Here is a 20961-nt window from a genome sequence, read left to right as displayed (position 1 = left end):
GCTGGTCTTAAAAATGGTGCAAACACTTAGGGCCTCATTTCAGAAGGTTTTGGTGCTGGACAGCGCAGCAAGGAATGTTGCTGCGCTGCCCAGCGACAAAACTACAGGGCCTCATTTATGAAAAATGTTGCATCGCTGGGACAAAACAGCGTTGCAAAACTTTTCACTACGCCCTTCTTGCGACACCATGGATTCTCTGCATTCACTGTATGGCGCTCCATGTCGCAATTAATGACAGATATGTCTGGAATCCTGACGTATCTGTCAGCGCTAAAGTCACACATTGCTGCAGATGTGTCACAAAGATGACGCAACTCCAGCAATGCATGGGGCCAGCCTATCCCTGTGGCACTGAGTCACCCTTATGCCTGCCATGAGGCAGGCGTAAGGTACTGACGCAGTGGCATCCTACAATTGTTGCAGTGAAGTCTGATGGATTTCACTGCGCCACTCCTATGAGGCTTTGTAGCATGGGGGCGCCCACCTTGCATACATCATACCTGATGCAGGTATAATGTGGCACAGCGCTCCACAAGGTCACGCGTATGCCTAGATGCGTTCCTTTGCAAATACGGCGCAACATGGTGCAAGAATCACATTACAAGTACCTCAAGAAAATGACGCACAGGCGGGGTGAAACTGTCAGAAGGGGCTCATTAATAAGCCCCCTTGTCTTTTTCCCCTAAGTTGGCGCACAATGGCTTCTATGCGCCGACGCAGGCACCCTTGGGCCATGGTGAAAGGGTGACTGTGTTGAGGAGTTGATTGATGTTGTGGTTCCATCTCTTCTCGAGACGTCTGCAGGTGGGGCTGGAGTAGTGGAGGGCGGAAGTGAACCAGATGTTCTTGGAGTGTTGTTTGCCTGGTCTTTACTTGAGGGGTGCCAGGGTGTTGGCACAGTTGGAGATCCATTGGTGGAGGTTGCACTCGCAGTGTTGGTGTCTGTAAGCATTGGCGGAGTGGTGGTGCTGAGGGAGTTGACAGGAAGTTCTTTGGTGGCCTTGATCCAGCTCCGACAGGGGGGGACAATGATGGTAATAGTGTACGGTAGGCGTGGTGAAGGCGTGATGTAAACAATGATGGTCGGTACAGGAGACTCCTGTGGTGTGGCTGTAGTTGAAGTGGAGAAGATGGGCTTGAGTGAGTGTCAGGCTATGTGGGTTGGTACTGTGACTAGCTGCTTGAGTCCAATGTTGGCATGTTTCCCTAAGAGGGGGGTGGTGTTCTGGTCACTGGGGTTGTCCAAGTGGACTTGAGGTCTCCGAGTAGGATGTAGTCAATGGATGGTTGACCCCGGGGTGCGATGAGGTCTACAATGGCATCAGTGAATGGGGGTTCATGGCCCGGGGGGCCTATAGATGAGGGTTCCCCAGAGGGTGGTGTTGGGGTTGGTCCGGATCTTGAAGTGGAGGTGTTCCATGGTCACCATCGGGTCATTAGAGTGTGTGGTGAGTCGGAGTGTGCCTTTTTTAGACAATGGCAATGCCTCCTCCTGGCCGCTCGGGGTGGTCCGTGCGGTTGAATTTGTAGCTGTCGTGGATGGTGAGGGCGATGTGCGGTCCGGAGCAAAAGTCGGTCCAGGTTTTCATGAAGAAGGCGATGTCTGAAGAGGTGGCATCGAGGAGGTACCAGATTTCGGTTTTGTGTTTGTGGAGGGACCGCACATTGGGGAGGATGCAGTTGAGCCGGTCGGCTGCTCTGTTGGTCGGCTGGGCAGCAGGAGGCGCTGGTGGGCTAATGTGGCAGAAGGTGCATTTGCAGTTAAGACAGGCGCAGGGTGCAAGAGAATTCAACAGTGTTGCTAGATGGCAGGCGGTGTGGCGTCCAGGTTTGATGGCGAGGAGGGTGCTGGTGTCTTTGGATTGTCCAGGAGGAAGGGTCTATGGTGCTGGGCGCAGTCCAGGGGCAGATGGACGCAGACGGGCTTGCCTTTGGCAGATCAGTGGTACACCCACTGCTCATGGACGCAAAGCGGCCGCAATTATGTAGTGCCGCAGGGGGGGAGACTGGACAGCTGTAGGCAGGAAATGCGGGAAAGGACACTGGAGGGGGCAGGAACACGGGGGAGGAGAGCGGGGATTGAAAATATACATTCTTACCTCGAGGCCGGGTCCTGTGTCTTCTGTGCTCCTGCTCCACTGATTCTGCTTCCAGGAACAGGAGGCAGGCAGCCAGGCTCCCTCCCCTAAGACAATCACAATGCTGGAATGGGGCATTGTAATTGTTCTTGAGCGCCGTGACAAGGCGTTCAGCCAGGGGCTGGAGGGGTGGGCATGTTCTCCATGCTTGCTGTAATGCAGCCTGCATTGCGAACATGGAAGCGCACGTGACTGCTTTGGGCGGCCTGAGAGGGCCGACCAAACAGTCATTGCACACTTGTGTGGGTACCACTCTGCCCCTGCCCTGCTCTGTGAGTAGAGCAGCCCCACCAACCCTCCCGCCTGCAAAGGAAACATAGCGTGAGTACATCAGTAAGTTATCATCATGTTATGTTTCCTCTGCTTGAAAGCAGTGGGGCGACGCTCTTCCACCATAGCGGATGAGCCGCCACTGGGGATGCGTCACCGACAGGTGCTAGTCATGGGCCCGACTCGGCCCCCGGGCCTCCACTGCTATGCGCTCCCACCTTCTCCTTACATGGAAAATGACACTGAGGCGCAATCCGCTGCACTCTCTCCAAATCTGTTACTCAGCCAACAGGAGCCTCAGCCAGGTGGGATTTCACAAGCCTGGGTACAGCAGTCACCACCAAGTCCGCTGGGGAACCTCCTGATGCAGGTGATGCAACAGGGCCCCCTTAGGCGTGAAGGTGCAGCGCTCTCACCACACAAGTTCGGTGGAGCTCAGGGGCCTCACCCTCCACAGTGTATGGCCAGCGCAACATCCTGTGATGCAGAGAGGCGCAGCCCACCATTGGTAATCTCCTCTGTGCACCCTGGTGTAGTGGTGGTGCATGAGCGCCTCTACCGTTCACAGCTCCAAGTGGCACCCGGCTGTCTTCTCACCCAGGTCAGCAATGTGTTTCCATGCCACCACTAAGTAAGGGCGATCGCAGATGCCTCAATGTCTACCGCCACGCCCAGCGACTCCACAGCACCTCCGCATCCCACTCCGGGTCCCAGGTGCAGGCCCAGCGAGGCCTTCAGGCCACGAGGACTGTCCGCGCTTTCAAGGTTTTGGGTGCCGTGGTGTTGCAAGGAGTGCGCAATGATAAGTGATGCGCCTCTTTTCATGATTGTAGCCCTGAAGTTCCTCTTCCCCTGGGACTCTGGCTGGTCATCCTGGCTGTTGGGGGTTTGGGGGCTTGTTGATCTGTGCTGCACTTGGCCCCGGCTGCTCCATTCTGCATTCCATTGGTTCTGTTTCCTATTTTTCATTGGAGGTCACTTTGGGCTGACTAACGTGAGTTTTTTTGCCGCTAACAAGCCTTTCGTCTGTTTTTTCCCACAAACGTCAGAATTTGAATCGCCTTCATGCTAGTGTTATCTGCAGTTTCACAGCGGCTGCCTGAAACTATCACCATGTAGCGATGTATTGTAAATACATCGCTAACAGGGCGTGAGTTTTCAAAACATTCACCCCCCATTCAAGAGATCTGGGTTAAATCCATCATTCTTTTGCTCACCATGCCACGCCAGTTTAGACCTGGCCATATGCAAATCAGTCTGACCCTGTGCCTCATGGGAACAGTCCAGCCCCAACTGCCAAGCCAGGTCCTCCCTGGACCGGAAGCAAGCCTCCTAGGACCGGTTTTGGGGTTCCACCCCTCAACATCCAGGATAGCTTGATTCCAGTGGCACAGTGAGCCCGGGACCCACATCTGGGCATACCTGGCACACTTAGGGCGAGAAAGAAAAAGACACACAATTAATGGACGGAATGCAGAACAAATCAAAACATTCACTCCCAGTCAAGAGATCTGGGTTAAATCCATCATTCTTTTGCTCGCCATGCCACCCCAGTTTAGACTGGAATGGCATGGTGATAAAAAAACGATGTATTTAGGCCCAGATCTCTGTACTGGGGTGAATGTATGACATTGTTCTACATTCTGACCATCAATTGTTCTTTTTGCATTTGTCACCCCAAGTGGTACCATATACTAGGGACTCACAAGGGTAACCCACTAACCAATCTGTAGTGTACCTAAAGTGCATGCAATCATTTTAGAGAGGAAGCAGCTATGCTGGGGTCCTGGATAGCAGGGCCCCAGCCAGACTAAAGTCGAAAAACAGTAAAACACCAGCAAAAAGTGGGGGTAACCATAGTAAGCAGATCCTACTCTCCTACAATAGTGATATCCATTAAGGATGCTGACCGTAAAGATCGACTGGCGTGCACCATTGGAAATATTGGCTAAGGCCTGCCAGATCTGATTTATGACGAGCCCTGTAGACAATACATAGGGCTTTGAACCCAAGTCTCCTTCTCACAAGCAGCAACGGAAGAGTACTGGGGGCCCCTGCCTGCTCCCTGCCCAGCTGTCTAAGGCAGCCTGGGTTGGAGAGGTTTGATGTGCGCATGTCAGGCTGGCCGTTGCAAGACAGCTTTCCAAAGTGACGAGTGCACTTTAAACTGGAGCGTGCACCATTCTCTCCAAGCAGCCACCCTGGCCCGCTCCACCCTGATGCTTGGCTTGGCAGCATTGAAGAAATAAAATGATAATAAATTCATTTTATTTTTCAACTTTGCAGCATTTCTTAGCTGTGGATCGATGCTCCCTCCACCCTAATGGCATACCCGGGGCTGCCAACGACGGAAGTGGGCGGAGCCAATGCCTGACGCTGCATGTACTGTAGAAGTATGTGAATGACAAAACAGACCAATGGATATAGAAGGTCGGCTAAATGACTTTCTAAGTATATTACGTTTATAATTTTAGTAAGAGTAAAAGGTTTTGGCTGACACAGGCACAGTGCTTATATCAGCAATGCACAGGTGGCCACCTAGAGGGTGGTATATGACTGCAGAGCTGCAGGACAGGATGATGGGACAGGAGACCATGTTCACTGACTGCACAGGCCGGTGTCCTCTCTTGGGGAAGGAGGGGTCAGTCTGCACCTGTCGTATTCAGTGTCTGTGGCTGGACCTTTAAAGAAGGAAGGAGTGATCTGAGCCTTCGGCCTCGCCACAGAATCTTGACTAAAAGCCAGAATGCCGCTGTCCTGATGGGTCGGCCTCTTCCATGTGACCTGAGCTGCAAGAGATGTTGTGGACTCTGTTGTTCTCCTGATGAAATAAACCAGTGAAGGTCACTGCAAGGAGCTGCTGGTGATGGCCTGCCCTTGACAGGTAACTCTTGTCTCAGCAGATGCCGCACACGCTGGCTTCTGACTCTTAAAGCCAGGCTCAAATGTCTCTGTTTTTGCCATCAAGTTATCTCAGGGAGGAGCCTGTTTGTCTCTCTCCTCTCTCCCTGCTCCAGACTTGAACACTTGTTCCCCCTCTCATCAAACAGGAAACAGTCAAACCTTATTCTACAATTAAATGTCTGTCGTCTGTCGCGGTGTCAGACTGCTGACCTGATTTAGGACGGGGCTTCGGGACACCTTGTTACAGATGTCTGTCTTCTGTCGCGGTGTCAGACTGCTGACCTGATTTAGGACGGGGCTTCGGGACACCTTGTTACAGATGTCTGTCTTCTGTCGCGGTGTCAGACTGCTGACCTGATTTAGGACGGGGCTTGGAGACACCTTTTTACAGATGTCTGTCTGTCTTCTGTCTGCTTCGAGACACCTTGTTACAGATGTCTGTCTTCTCTCGCAGTGTCAGACTGCTGACCTGATTCAGGACGGGACTTGGAGACACCTTGTTACAGAAGTCTGTCTTCTGTCGCGGTGTCAGACTGCTGACCTGATTAAGGACGGGGCTTCGAGACACCTTGTTATAGATGTCTGTCTTCTGTCTTGGTGTCAGACTGCTGACCTAATTTAGGACAGAGCTTCGAGACACCTTGTTATAGATGTCTGTCTTCTGTCACAGTGTCAGACTGCTGACCTGATTTAGGACGTGGCTTGCAGACACCTTGTTATAGATATCTGTCTTCTGTCGCTGTGTCAGACTGCTGACCTGATTGCGGGCGGGGCTTCAAAAGACCTTGTTATAGATGTCTGTCTTCTGTCGCGGTGTCAGATTGCTGACCTGATTTAGGACGGGGCATGGAGACACCTTGTTACAGATGTCTGTCTTCTGTCGCGGTGTCAGACTGCTGACCTGATTTAGGACGGGGCTTGGAGACACCTTTTTACAGATGTCGGTCTGTCTTCTGTCTGCTTCGAGACACCTTGTTACAGATGTCTGTCTTCTGTCGCGGTGTCAGACTGATGACCAGATTTAGGACGGGACGTCGAGACACCTTGTTACAGATGTCTGTCTTCTGTTGCGGTGTCAGACTGCTGACCTGATTTAGGAAGGAGCTTCGAGACACCTTGTTATAGATGTCTGTCTTCTGTCGCTGTGTCAGACTGCTGACCTGATTTAGGACGGGGCTTGCAGACACCTTGTTATAGATGTCTGTCTTCTGTCGCTGTGTCAGACTGCTGACCTGATTGCGGGCGGGGCTTCGAAACACCTTGTTATAGATGTCTGTCTTCTGTCACGGTGTCAGACTGTTGACCTGATTTAGGAAGGAGCTTCGAGACACCTTGTTATAGATGTCTGTCTTCTGTCGCTGTGTCAGACTGCTGACCTGATTTAGGACGGGGTTTCGATACACCTTGTTATAGATGTCGGTCTTCTGTCTCTGTGTCAGACTGCTGACCGGATTTAGGACGGGGTTTCGAGACACCTTATTATAGAGGTTTGTCTTCTGTCGCACTGTCAGACTGCTGACCTGATTTAGGACGGGGCTTCGAGACCATTTGTTACAGATGTCTGTCTTCTGTCGTGGTGTCAGACTGCTGACCTGATTTAGGACGGGGCTTGGAGACACCTTGTTACAGATGTCTGTCTCTGTCGCGGTGTCAGACTGCTGACCTGATTGCGGGCGGGGCTTTGAGATACCTTGTTACAGATGTCTGTCTCTGTCGCGGTGTCCGACTGCTGACCTGATTTAGGACGAGGCTTCGAGACACCTTGTTACAGATGTCTGTCTCTGTCGCGGTGTCAGACTGCTGACCTGATTTAGGACGAGGCTTCGAGACACCTTTTTACAGATGTCTGTCTCTGTCGCGGTGTCAGACTGCTGACCTGATTTAGGACGGGGCTTCGAGACCATTTGTTATGGATGTCTGTCTTCTGTCGCGGTGTCAGACTGCTGACCTGATTTAGGACGGGGTTTCGAGACACCTTGTTATAGATGTCTGTCTTCTGTCGCTGTGTCAGACTGCTGACCTGATTTAGGACGGGGTTTCGAGACACCTTGTTATAGATGTCGGTCTTCTGTCTCTGTGTCAGACTGCTGACCTGATTTAGGACGGGGCTTCGAGACACCTTATTATAGAGGTTTGTCTTCTGTCGCGGTGTCAGACTGCTGACCTGATTTAGGACGGGGCTTCGAGACCATTTGTTATAGATGTCTGTCTTCTGTCGCGGTGTCAGACTGCTGACCTGATTTAGGGCGGGACTTGGAGACACCTTGTTACAGATGTCTGCCTTCTGTCGCGGTGTCCGACTGCTGACCTGATTTAGGACGGGGCTTCCAGACACCTTGTTAAGATGAGTCACGCATGATGCCTCTTCTCTTATTGGCTGGTTCAATGGAACTCTTACCCTTGGCCATTCGTTTAATTGATGATTATTCTAGGTTTAGGAAAGAATTGAAAATGTGGCTTTTCCGTGGTTAATGGATATCAGGACGCTCCTGTCTTGTTTTAATGAAACTCTCTCAGTGGACGGGTTGGGCATGTACCTAGCGCCGTGATATCCCCTGGGGCTAAGTGTTGCGCTCTTAAAATAAGAATGTATCTCAACCTCCCTTTACGTGGAAGTTTCAGTCTGTAAATGTAATGTCTCGAGGATTGATGCTAAGTTTTTAAGTTTCTGTAATGGAATCTCGGGGTGTTCAACGCAGGTCAACGGGCATGAACCAAGGCATATTTTAGAATTACTAAGTAAATGATTTCCTTGTAATTATAGTTATTTCTCTCATCTGGATTTCCTAAAAATCTATACCTGCTCCAGTCCTTCGGCAGTCAGTGTCCTCCCAGCTCTATGCTACAGTGTACATTAGAGCGGAGATCGTTATTTCTAAGATCAGTCCAACTACTACAGCGCCAGGACGCCCTCCTCGGCCAACAGTAGCGCTGTATTACCTGTATTTCAGCCTTTAATTGATGCACATTGCGCACGTGCGAGGTGTTTGTGATCATGTATCTCACTTCTGTGACTCTTGAGTTTGTGGCCAGCCCCTCTTTTTATGACCCCTCTTTGTTTTTCAGACGGAGCCTCACATGAGCCATGGGGAACAGAGGGAGCACATCTGGGTACGTCCTGCTCCACGCCCTGGAGGATCTCACCAAAGAAGACTTCAAAAGGTTTAAGGATAAATTAGCAGAAATCAACTTCAAAGGGGAGCGAAACATCCCCCGAGGAAGCCTGGAGGACGCAGACCGGATTGACACCAAGAACCTCCTTGTAAAGTTCTACGGCCCGGACTCAGCCATTGATGTGACCATCAAAGTCTTCTCCAAGGTCGGCCTGATGGAACCGGCAGCCAGACTCAGAGGGGAGCGACAGCGAGGTAAGAGGGGTGGGATCATTCACGATCACACCCCAAGGTCCACCTTGATGGCCAAAGTAAAAGCATTTCCAGAAGTTTTCTTATTTTGAGAATAGTACAAAGGATTTTTCAAAGCCAACATTATTAGACAACTCCAGAGTGAAATTCCTTGAAAATGTATTTGGTCTGAAGTCAGCTGTAAGCGCCTCAGAGACTCTTCCTTGGAGCCTGCATGTTGTTGTTTGTTGAGGGCTCATGCGGTGCGGCTGCCCCTCTGCCCCATCGCTGACTCCACTGTGCCGGGACATCAATGATCTCTGTTGGACCTGGCATCCTTGGCGCGGTTCACCCTAACTCTTTGCCTTCAGCCTCCTGGTTTGCTGGTTTCATATCACTGGCCCTAGGGCTCTGCGCACTTTACCACTGCTAGCCAGTGCTCATTCACTAAAACATGGTGGAATTGGCATATACCCAGTTAGCATATTTAATTTACATGTAAGTTCATAGTACGGTGGTACTGTGGGTCCCCCGGGCCTTTAAATTAAATACCACTAGCGGGCCTGCAGCTCTGATTGTGCCATCCAGATAAGTAGCCCTCTAGCCATGTCTGAGGCCTGCCATTGCAGCCTGTGTGCGCAGTTTTAAACTGCGGCGATGTCAACCTGACAAGATAAAACTCTTTCAAACCGCTATTGACAGGTGTTAGGGCTGTGGCATAGGTGTATTCAAATACTTGCCTGCCTTCTTTGTATCTCCTTATGTTTACAGGCGTACTCTTAGAGGTTTCCATCAGGGCTTTTGTCTCTCCAACTGCTCTTCCCACGACTTCCAGCACGTCTGGTGGTTGGTGATTCCGATGATGCTTTGTAGACCTAAACAGTTGAATGCCTATCAGGGCCTCATTGCATGCTGGGTGTTGTAGTGCCTGTTGTGTGTATGCACCTTAGATATATTAAGGCAACATCATATTATTGGGGAATCTTTTCTTTGTTATTGCCTGGCTCAGTCTTTTTCAGAATTGTTTGCATTAGCTTTGCATTCTGTCTCATCTTTTCTTGAATTACAGTCTGTGTGATTTGAACATTTCTTTGAGGCCATTAATCCGTGTGTTAAATCGCAAAATCACCTCCTCTCAGATTTCATTGTATAGCACCTGGTACTGTCCACTGGACATCTTTTTCCATGTGCCTCTTGGTGATGAAGTAATTGACATGGGGGGTTGCAACTGGTTTTGTTTTAATCTTGGACATGTGTTGTACTTTTCTCTATCTTATTCCTTGATTGGTTTTACCAATATATATTTTTTCATGAGGGAAAATGATTGCATTCACCATATTTTTAGTTCTACAATTTGAGAAATTAGTATGTTTACATTGTAAGTGATCTTTTTGGAACACCGTGCCTTCAATTGTTTTACTGCAAACTACGCAGTTGCCCCATTTGTGGTGGTTTCAAGAGGTTTCATATTTCATTGAGTTCTTGTCAATTTTCTCATTTTCTGCATGCTCCAGGCTCTTACTAGGTGTTTCCCTAGACTTGCATTCGTCTTCATTGCAAATAGTGGACACTCGAACCAACAATCTGAGCTTTTTGATTAAATGCCAATTGTTTCGAAAGATTTAAATAAAAATATTCTTCTGTGAGCAGTTTGTGGAAACACATACTAAATTTTCAAGGGGTTTCTTTTCTTTCTTGACTAGAAGACTTTCTCTTGGTATGTACCACACTCCTTTTAATTAATGTGTCAAGAGCTTGTGTGGATAACCCTTCTCTTTAAATGGGTCTCTTGGTATCGCTGCTACGATGAAATATTCTTCTTTTTAGTGTAGTTTCTTTTCATCCTCAAACATTGTCCATGAGGCAGATTATCTCCTAAATTCAGGGGGTGGAATCTTTTGTAATGTAAGTTGGCTTTCGATGCAGGGTTGTGACTAACTTTGCATCTGTTACCTTGATTTCCACATGTAGAAATGTCATTTTTTTATTGTTTGCCATGCTGAATTTGATATCTGGGCTTTTATTACTGAGTCATGTATAGAAAGCAGACAGGGCTTCTTTGTCTTCACTCCAAAGGCACCAAATGTCATCTATATAGCTAAGCCATTTTGTTTTATAGATGGAATAAGGATTGTTTTTGTAAATGAATTTATCTTCAAATAGTGACATAAAAAGTACTGTCATTTCCGGCGCAAATGCTCGGCCCATAGCAGTTCCCTTGGTCTGAATGAAGTATTCGGCTTCAAATTTGAAGTAAATCTTCTTGAGGGCTAAAGCTGCCAGCTTTAGAATAAATTGCGTTGGGGGCCTGTGGGGTTGTGGCCTTGATTCTAAATAGAATTCCATGGAGTCTAATCTCTCGTCTTGGAGAATTTGTGTATACAATGAGACAATGTCAAATGTTGCCATCCACTGTATATTAGAATTGAATTGTTGTCCTCCCACTTCATTGATAAAATCCATTGTATCTCTCAAACAGGATGGTACATGATTGAGAAAAGTTTTAAAAAATGTGTCTACATATTGAGAAATTGGTTCCAGGACTGAATCACTTCCAGAGACAATCGGACGTCCTGGAGGTTTTTTATCATCTTCGTGACTTTTAGGTATGAAATAAAACACAGCAATCCTCAGATTCAAAATCTTCAAAAATTAAAAGTAATTATCAAATTCCTCTTATAGGATTATTGAGGTTTCATTTCGAATTTCCTTCGTTGGGTTGGTTGGTATTACGCGATAGAAGTCTTGGTTGTAAACTCGACTCTTACCTTCCTTTAAGGACTGGTCTTTTGCCCATAAGAGGACCGCTTCGCCCTTGTCGACTTGTTTTATGCCTATTGTGCAATCGTTTTTAAAGTCCTGAATAGACTTTGCTTTGTTTTTTGTTATGTTGTTTTTGCAAAAGTCTTTCTTTCTTTCCAATTGATTCCAAGCTCAAATGACTACTTGCTCAAATGCAATGCCTTAATTCTAGACAGCATTTGGGGGTCGGCAGAAGGTTGACTTCTTACTTAAGCCTGGTGGTTCCTTTTCTTTATTTGAGAAGTATTTGAATTTTGAATTTGACTTTTTTGTTTGATTATTTAAAACCATTACAATTAGAAAATACTTCATTTGTATGAAAAGGACTTAAAAAAGGCAAACCGTTAATACAAAGGTTAAAAAGCAATAATGTTTCTAAATTTAATTGAGGCATAGTGTCCCGGATGTTAAACGTGCATAATTTTCCAGCGTCATAATGTATCTAATGAAGAATGTGGGCCAACCGACTTCATTGCTAAAAAGGGGGGACAGGCCCGGGTTAGACAGATGAAAAAAGAGAAAAGAAAGGGAAAAAGGGAGGCAAACTTGGTAATTGTCTCTAGAGGTTCGAAAATTCAATGTAGTCTCAGGTATCGTCAAGAATGTACAGACTGAAGCGGAGTTACTTGCGATCCTGCTACACTGAAATATTTGGCTGCTCTTGTAACGAATTTGGCAAACTGGATGTTAAGCATCGTGTTTTCTGGATTCATAGCTGCTATGATGGGCACGATCTGACTCCAAGTTTATTCTATTCGCCCCCGCAGCAGAAATCTTCTGTGGTTAAAGAAGGCGGGACAGACACATACCACATGCTCGATCGATTCCAAGTGGCGCCCACACCCCTGCACTCGGTGTTGACACTTGGACGGCGTTAATCTGGTGGATGTTGTAAAAAAAGGCCATTCACCCTTCCTCAGGGCCAAGAACCTTTTTTTCCATAGAACTGCATAAGGGCTTGATAAATAGCGAGCCTCTGCTCTGGGCTTAAATCCCGAAAGAACTGTCCAGGCATGTTTTCTTTTTGCCAATTGTGCCCTATCTGAATTAAAAGTCCACAGTCGGACTCTTATTTGGATGGATATTTTTAGTGCCTGCTGGGGTGGGTTAGTTCCCCAGTATTTTTTTACGTCAAGCAATTGCAGGGAGTGCTTGTGAGAGGTCAGGCCTGGAGATTACTTCTAACATCGCGGTTGAACTACCAAGACCAGAATCCTTCAGGACGGGGGAGGAGTATATTAGGGACATACGCCTACAAATCGTGATACGAGGACAAGACACACCCACCTCTAATGTCTCTTCACAGCACAATACGGAAGTAGAGAGGGGAGGAGCTGACTCTGGAAGCAGTAGTACGGCCTCCTTGAAAGCAAGGACCACCCAGGAAGAGTCGTCGTTGTCCAGCGGAAGCGGAACCCGGAGTGTGGAGTTAAGTCAGGAAGTGCGAGGTGACAAGGAGGGAAGGGAATGCAAAGACAGCGACCAGAGCGAAGACGAGGAAGACGACCACTGGACCGAAGAGTGGTGGCGTCCACCGGAGGAGGCTGAGGAGTGGCCGCAACTCCGGAGAGTTGCGGCGGTGCCGGTGAGTGATGCTAATTCAGGGGAAATCGGGGAGGTTTTAGACGAAGGCGGCGGGAAGAGTGAGGCTATCGGGTGAAGGAAGGGGGAGGGCGGGAGCGGTCTCATTCTGAGCACCTAAACGAGGAAACCCTAAAAAGACCGATTGACACACTATAATTTGTTTGTTTGGCACTGCGTTCGACCCCCCCCTCACTTAACCCCTCCTTAATTTTGTTGCCTCCCTATCACTTCGTAATTCCCCTTGAGAAAACAGTGAAAAGATCCTAAAAATGCACCAGGTGTTGGTGACGGTAGTAACAAAAGCGCTAACTCTGTACAGAATTCGCTGACGGCCACCATTGTTTTTCCTCCTTTACGAGCCTCCGGTTCAAGATACCACCACGGAGGAAGCCGAGCCCCAGTCCCTGGCCACCGGCCCTAACCTTGAAGAAACAGAGGCGATCACACCATCATCCCATCCTGAGGGCTCTGAACTGGAGGAAGATCAATTACCGGTTGCCCTACAACCCCAAACTGTACCATCTGAAAATAAAATACCTGCTGTTAGACAATACATAAAGCCTCCACGTCTGTATATCCGGCCTGCCCTCCCACACAAGTGCAGGGAGTGCTCTAGGTAGCGTCGATGTTTTTCTCCAACTTGGCTGACCGATATTTCTTGCCACAGCCTAGCCTCCAGACCTCCTTCCCGCAAATTACGCAGTCTGTTACACAACTTGACAACTTGATGAAGGCACCAGCCCCAACCCTTTGATGATCTAATAGGCCGAATTCTAGTCTTATCTGGGCTGGGGATGAGGATTTCGGCAGGTGGCATACTCTCTTGAAAGTTCTTGTTATTATTTTGCTCACAATATTGAAGTTGCTCCCCAGCATTATCTCTTGGCCATGCGATAGGTAATTTGTAATCTGAGGGCCATATTCACAAGGAACTATCGCTGAGTCAACGGCACTTTATTGCAGCCAAAGTTCCGATCAATGTATCGCCCTATTCACAAGCTGGTGTTAACAGCCCACAGCACCAGTTTACCTGCGATAGCAGGCGCAAAAAACTCAACATTCTCAACGACCAGACAGAACTGTGATAAAAACACTAAACAGGCGATAAGGCGCGTTAGAACCAGGAAATCTACACCTGCTCTAACCTGGTGTAAAGTTGAACGGCAGCCTGCACAACAAAAGGGAGCACAGCCTAGGGCCACTTCAGAAGAGCAACAGATGCCATGGAGCCACCCATCATGCATCCCGGACAACCAAGAGGGCCAAAACACCCACCGACACCACCCCCAGAACCAACCCTCCCTGGCACCCCTGACAAAAGACATGCACATCAGCTACACCTAAACATGTACAAAATAATCCACCTGACGTCGCACAATCACAACTGGTGACATGGATGTGCCGACACAGAAACGAGCAGCACACATTCACTTTCAGAGCAACAAATGAAACTTTGTTAAAATGAACACTGAAATGAAATGAAGACACATGGCCATTCCCCTCAGGACAATCCGTAGGTCCCAGCCTGCAAGACAAAAAAGATGATGAGAAGGTGTGTCCTGCACACATCAAAGGACAGAGAGAGAGCGAAGGGGAGAGAGAGGGAGAGAGGGGGAGAGAAGAAGAGAGGGTGAGAGAGAGAGAAGAAGAGAGGTGTAGAGAGAGAGAGAAGAAGAGAGGGAGAGAGAGAGAAAAAGCGAGGGGGAGAGAGAGAGAAGAAGAGAGGGGGAGAGAGAGATGAAGAGAGGGTGAGAGAGAGAGAAGAAGAAGAGAGGGAACAAGAGAAGAAGAGAGGGTGGAGAGGGAGAGAGAGAAGAAGAGAGGAAGAGAGAGAGAGAGAAGAAGAGAGGGAGAGAGAGAGAGATAGTGCTGCCCCTGCGCACCCAGGCCACACTGCTCACTTGCTGCCACCGGTGTGCCTCCAACCACGTGCCGGTATGTATCGCAGTTCACCAGGTCACACATCTGAGTCAGAGCCGTCAGCTGAAACAGAGTCCAGATACTTGACTGGCACAGTACACACACGTGCACAAGACAACATCGCCTGCCACCCAATGCACACCCAGGCAGAGGCACCCCAACTCCTTCTGCTGCCCATCGGAGCATGCCCGCCCATGCACACCCAGCCAGAGGCACCCCAACTCCTTCCGCCGCCCATCAGAGCATGCCCGCCCATGAACACCCAGGCCTCACTGCATACTATCCTTCCCTAGCGCGCATACTGTATTGCACAGCGCACACGTCTCTGCTTCCTGCAAAATGAAAAGACTTTTTGCTGCCCACAGCCTCTTAAAATACGAGTGCTGTGAAAGAATGAAAGGTGTTTTTCTTGGTACTGAAATGCAGGGAGAAAGTCTGGTGAGTTTACAAGGTGTGGCGAAGGTCAGCTGAAAGAAAGCTCCCCTGCCATGGGCCTGTGGAATGTCATAGCAGAGCCCTGAGCAGCCGGAAGTGAAACATGCCCTTTGGAGGGGCTGCAAAGGTTAATCAGAAGTGCAGCAGCGTCCAGGTGCACACTGCACATCCAGAAAGGTGTGTTTTAGGTGGCATACAGCTGCACGATGTGTGTTTGTTTGTCGCTGTTGAACAGAGTCCGGGTTCGGCTTGGCAAGCTGTTAATTTCTGCAAATCTGCCCAAGGGTTGCAGCTGTTTAAAAGTGCCCAAAAATAAAATGTAGTGTGATACCGACGCAAATACTTTATTTCACAGAGTTTGCCATCTGTTCTTTATCCCATATGAGAGAATTTGAAATGCGTGCATTCATGATGTGCGCTCACTGCTTTTAATTGTCATTAGTTGGACCAAACTTGCCAAGCAACATTCCCTTCATGTGACGGTGCTGGAGCACATGTGCTCAATAAAAATCAATATGCAGCCATCCAATAATATTGACTTGACAGTGTAGGTGCATATTCCATCGTCTACTGACGCCCTCCTAACGTGTCAGTCGCACCGGAAAGCCTGAACCACTGGAGCGCCAAGCTTGACACAGACACCTTTGCCTGGGCCTGTTGAGTAAGCCGAGGGTCGCTGCCACCTCATCCTGCTGTCACCTGCACCACGACATCCTTCCCAGCCCCGGAGCCCCTTCTGAGTACCACATCACCCCTCTCGGGTGAAGGGTGCTCTTTTCCTCATTCGCTTACCACCTCATCCTGCTGTCACCTGCACCATGACATCCTTCCCAGCCCCTGAGCCCCTTCTGAGTACCACATCACCCCTCACATTGAGGGATAAACTGATTATTTGCGGACGGTGATCACTCTCTCCCAGTGATGCGATTAAATAATTCTCTATCAGAGGAAGCATTTCATTTTTGCTTAGCGTGAAGTCCAAAATTGAAAGGGTGTGACCGTTTGTTCTTGTCCAGGATGGTAGAGTATCCATGGTAAAGCAGCCATTCAGTGTAGTGTCACCCACGCTGTTAAGTTGTAGAACTGTATATCCTCCCAATTTGCTCGGCCTGTTACCGGCTGGTTTCGATTGGACCGCTAGATGTAAAGGGACCACTCGATGTAGATCATTATGCTCTTCTGTAATGTTTTGAAAGAGGTTTGTGTTGAAATCACCTGAAATTAGACAGGGTTTGCTTCCATGTTCGCTTATTAAATTACACACAATCTGGGTCAGACGATCCAATTTAGCCTTTTTCTCTCTGGAGTATGGAGATATGTATATGCTGAGCAAGTGTAACTCTCTTGTCTGTTTTGTATCATGGTCAGAATCAATTGCGTTCTATAATGCAGTTTGCATGGACGTTAAAGGCTGGGAAAGTCCCTTGGGACTACATGAATACTTCGTCTTTGTTCCTTCCCTTTAATCTAACTGCGAAACAACAATTTATGTCCATGAAAGATGCAACTTACTCATTGCTGGCACATTGAAAAGTTAGAACCTTTGCCTTTCTCTGTGGCCGAATTGAACTCCACTGTGTGGCTTATCCACGGGTTAATCAAATTACCATTCCCCTTGTTTAAGTTCAGTTCTTGCATGAAACATTATGCCCTTGGTAGATATGAACAACTAGGTATGGCCTTCTTACATGAAGTTTGGTCACTCCCATTTACATACAGGTGCATGAGAGACGGTAAAGAAGTCTATTTGAAAGGTGAGGAATGCACTTCCACACCTGATCACTCTGTAGTCTGTAGGCACATTCAATTGCATGGCGCGTGCAATGTGCTAGCTCCTAATTTAGCATGCGTCCTGAAAGGGATTCCAGTGCCAGCTATTACACCATCATTCACGCTGCTGGCTAACGGTAGTTATTTGCTCTTAAATAATGAAGCTTGCTGCGGGATGCTAGTGGGAATTCCCTACATAGTGACTGTATCACAGAGAGTAGTTTGCTGTAAGAATGACCTTTTCCCACCCCCGCATGGGAGGCTGGATGTATATTTGAAAGTTGAGGAATGCACTTCCACACCTGATCACTCGGTAGTTTGTAGACACATCCAATTGCATGGCACGTGCAATGTGCTGGCTCCTAATTTAGCTTGCGTCCTGAAAGGGATTCCTGTGCCAGCTATTACACCCTCTTTCACGTTGCTAGCTAACGGTAGGTATTTGCTTTTAAATAACAAGGCTTGCTGCGGGATGCTAGTGGGAATTCCCTACAGTGTAACTGTATCACGGAGAGTAGTCTGCTGTAAAAATGTCCTTTTCCCACCCCCGCATGGGCGGCTGGATGTGTCCATCTGGCCTTCCATTCCAACCTTGAAAGCAGAGTTCAACAATATGAGCAGAATAAGGGCTCTATTGTCTCGAAAAGAGGTCGCTTTGACTTCATCCCGTGAAACATTTGTCCTTCACGTAGCAATAATGCGCACCGAGGTGCATGCGCTTTTGAATACTGATCTCCCACTTCATTTCGGTGCCCTGATTCAAACTATATTTATCTTCGTAACCGGATGCTTGAATACTATGGAACATTACCACTGGCAACCCTGAGCATTGCCTATGGATTGTCCTTCCGGTTTTCATACTTCACATGTATGCAACCTGTTTTTCATTGCCTAGATTGTCCATTCGAATGGGCTCTGGATTTGTGCTTGTCAAACTCGGTGTCTCCTGCCCCGGATTATGATCGACTAATGAGTCCATTAGTGGCTCATGAGTTGAACTGTTCTGGTGTTAGGATTATGGCCTGTGGAGCGGCACATGGAGTCCTAGGGAATTGGGACATTGGTACGGCTGCATATGACTTCCTGGCAGGGAGTTATCTCGAAGATGTTATAAAGCCATCTTGCCACTTTTGCTGCTTTTGCACACGACACTGCAGATACATGTTATTGTTTGAAAACTGCTTGCTTGCCTTTTTCTTCACATGAGAACTGTCTGTTGTTCACATCCCTAGACGTGCACGGCGACCTTGGTCTGAACATTGTGTGAAGAAACAGTCTGGGTCACCAGACAATGCATGTTTTTGAGTTCAGGTTGATCGGCCCACTCTCTAGCCATAACACGTACACAGCTGCAAATACCTGAAAGTCGAGAGCCTTTAATATTGCAGTTTGCATGCATTAGACACACATTCTGGAGAAGAATGTTTCCAGGCGCAGAGCAAAGCTGATCCTGTGATGTGATTCACCTAAGCTGATCTTTACGGTATGGGGTTCCCCATTCAAACCTAGAGACCTTCTATTAGTCTAATAATACTAGTTTACTAGCGAAAGGAAGGTGGCTATATTCCACTGTCATTTGTAATATGATTTCTCCCTTCATTTTCTATGGTATTGTAACAATGCTGATGGTTTTAATCTTAATCATTTGTCTGCTTATGTTAGCCAAAGTACTGCATCTTAGGACACGTAGTTTATAAAATAAACTCTTTAAACTTTACCGTGTCTCTGTTTTCTCTTGTTGTGGACTGATATGAGAATAATAACGAACAGGTATTTCTGATTCCCACCATTCCTGAGAGTACTCTAAGTCATTTGTTCTGGGTTGTCTATACATTGTGAGCTCCGATAGAATACGGATAACGAATGGGACACTGATGCTGATCGGATAGGGGTTCTGGGTTCTGAGGTGAGTTTTTGGTACACCGCAATTCATTAAGGTCCTGGTTTCCTGTGCATAGTTCTGTGCATGAGCAGAATCCCTGCAACAGTTTTGAACAGGGTCACTGAGACGGGTTTTTTGATTAATGTTGTCAAGGATCTTTCTTCGTCTCCTTTATTTGACTTGCCTGTGAGCTGCTCTGTAACCACCATTCTCTGCACTGGTCTGGTCATGCTTACTGATGTCCAAGGGGTGTTTGAATGTCTGGGCTTGCTGCTAGAGGATTCACGGTGGGAGCTCGCTCCAGATCGCCCTCCACATTTGACTGAGGTTGAACGTTCCTTGATGGTGCTAGCTCATTGAGCTTTGGTGGTTGTCTTGGCTCATTCTGGGAATACATCGCTAAAGATAGACTACTTGTTGGGGTGAGTGTTGGGTTCGAAGACAAACTGCTGATGATACTGGATGTGCTTGTTGAACCCGTTGATGTAATAATTTTATGTTTCAGGAAATAGTTACTAATTGTATCTTGAGTTTCTATTACGGTTTTTTCGATGTCTTTTTTTTCCCCGTTTACTCAGCATATGTACTTGTGGTGAATTATTTGTTATGCCGTTCTCTGGTTTGGTACATGCTGTGACCCCGCCTCCTGATGAAAATGGCTTTTGCACGGTCGGCTGGTCTGGCCCTGGTTCCTTCGGATCCACGTCAGCTGGTTTATCTTGATGATTCAAGCTGCTCTTCGTGGTGACACTACGATTATCGAGAGTAAATGTGGCAGCTGGGAAGCTGTTGGCGTAGCTGACGTTGAAGCGACGGGGGGGCACATTACAGCTAATGAATCCTTGCTTCATGTTGTGCGCCTTCTGAGCGATCGGTTCAGTTGCGTCTGTTGGACGAGGATCCTGATGCGAAATGCAAGCTTGCCTTGATAACGGTAATTTCTTAACTTCGGCTAATACTGTTGTAAGAAATTGAGGTAGCGAGGACAGACTGTCAATTATTGGTGAACATCAACATACAGCTTGTGCTAATTGAACTTTGGATTGTGCTTGTGTGATCAGCATGTTGAGGGATTCTAATTTGTATCTATCCCAGCAGTGTACATGGCAAGTGTGTTTAATAGATCAACCTGTAGATCCAGTTTATTCGAGTCAATTTAACGCTGATACCGTGGATTGAAAAGTTTGCAGAAGTTGTGACCAAAGTATGTTCGGTTCGGCCGGGTGGCGTCCTTCTGGGAGGTCCGGGGTCTTATTAAAGTCAGTCTTGAAAAAGGATAAATCTAAAGGAGTGCAGAATATGGGTTCCATGTGATTATGCTGATCAACTAAGTTTGAGGAAGTTGTTGGGGTCAGCAATTTTATTTTGCCTGGGGGTGACCTAGTCCATTGTGTAACTTGAGGGCTGGGTGCTTTTTTACTCCCAACTGAGTCGTCCATATTAGTTTGTGGTTTAAGTGAAAAGCCGAGAGTGGACTTGGGTTAGATTTGGACTGTGAGTCATCACTTGGTATGGTCATTGTTATAAATGGGGGTCTCTAGTTGGCAATGGCGGGCGCCAGTGTCCAAATAGGGATCCTTCTTCCCAAGTCAGGGCAAGTGGGCTATCCCCTTTGACAACCCCTGCTCAACCCTGTGGTAACGTAGCACAAGCAGTTAGGCCTATCTCAGTGGCAGTGTGTGAAGCATTTATGACCACGTACATCAAGGCAGTAACGACACCACAAAAGGACACAACTCAGGTAGGGTGAGCAGTCTAAATATCGAAAATTTAATTTCGACCTACAATAATATCGAGTCTAGAATATCGAAGGGACAGAATATCGATGTCAAGAATATTGATGGACAGAATATCGACCCTAAGGTAAGTAATATCGATTTTTTTAATATCGATGTTAGTAATATCGAAGTTA

The 20961-nt window shown here is 47.6% G+C and overlaps 1 protein-coding gene across 1 annotated transcript in view; it reads left to right on the top strand.

Annotated features, from left to right (window-relative positions):
* LOC146822548 (NACHT, LRR and PYD domains-containing protein 3-like) overlaps positions 1–20961 on the top strand; it is a 221077-nt gene that overhangs the window by 63545 nt on the left and 136571 nt on the right. The window contains exon 2 of the mRNA XM_085613663.1: positions 8379–8680. Coding sequence (XP_085469789.1) covers positions 8398–8680 — 283 coding nt within the window. The 5' untranslated portion in view covers positions 8379–8397. The remainder of the gene's footprint in view (positions 1–8378; positions 8681–20961) is intronic.

This window comes from Triturus cristatus, chromosome 6 (genome assembly GCF_964204655.1).
Source record: "Triturus cristatus chromosome 6, aTriCri1.1, whole genome shotgun sequence".
Taxonomy (NCBI): Eukaryota; Metazoa; Chordata; class Amphibia; order Caudata; family Salamandridae; genus Triturus; species Triturus cristatus.
This window is presented reverse-complemented; position numbering and strand designations above follow the sequence as displayed.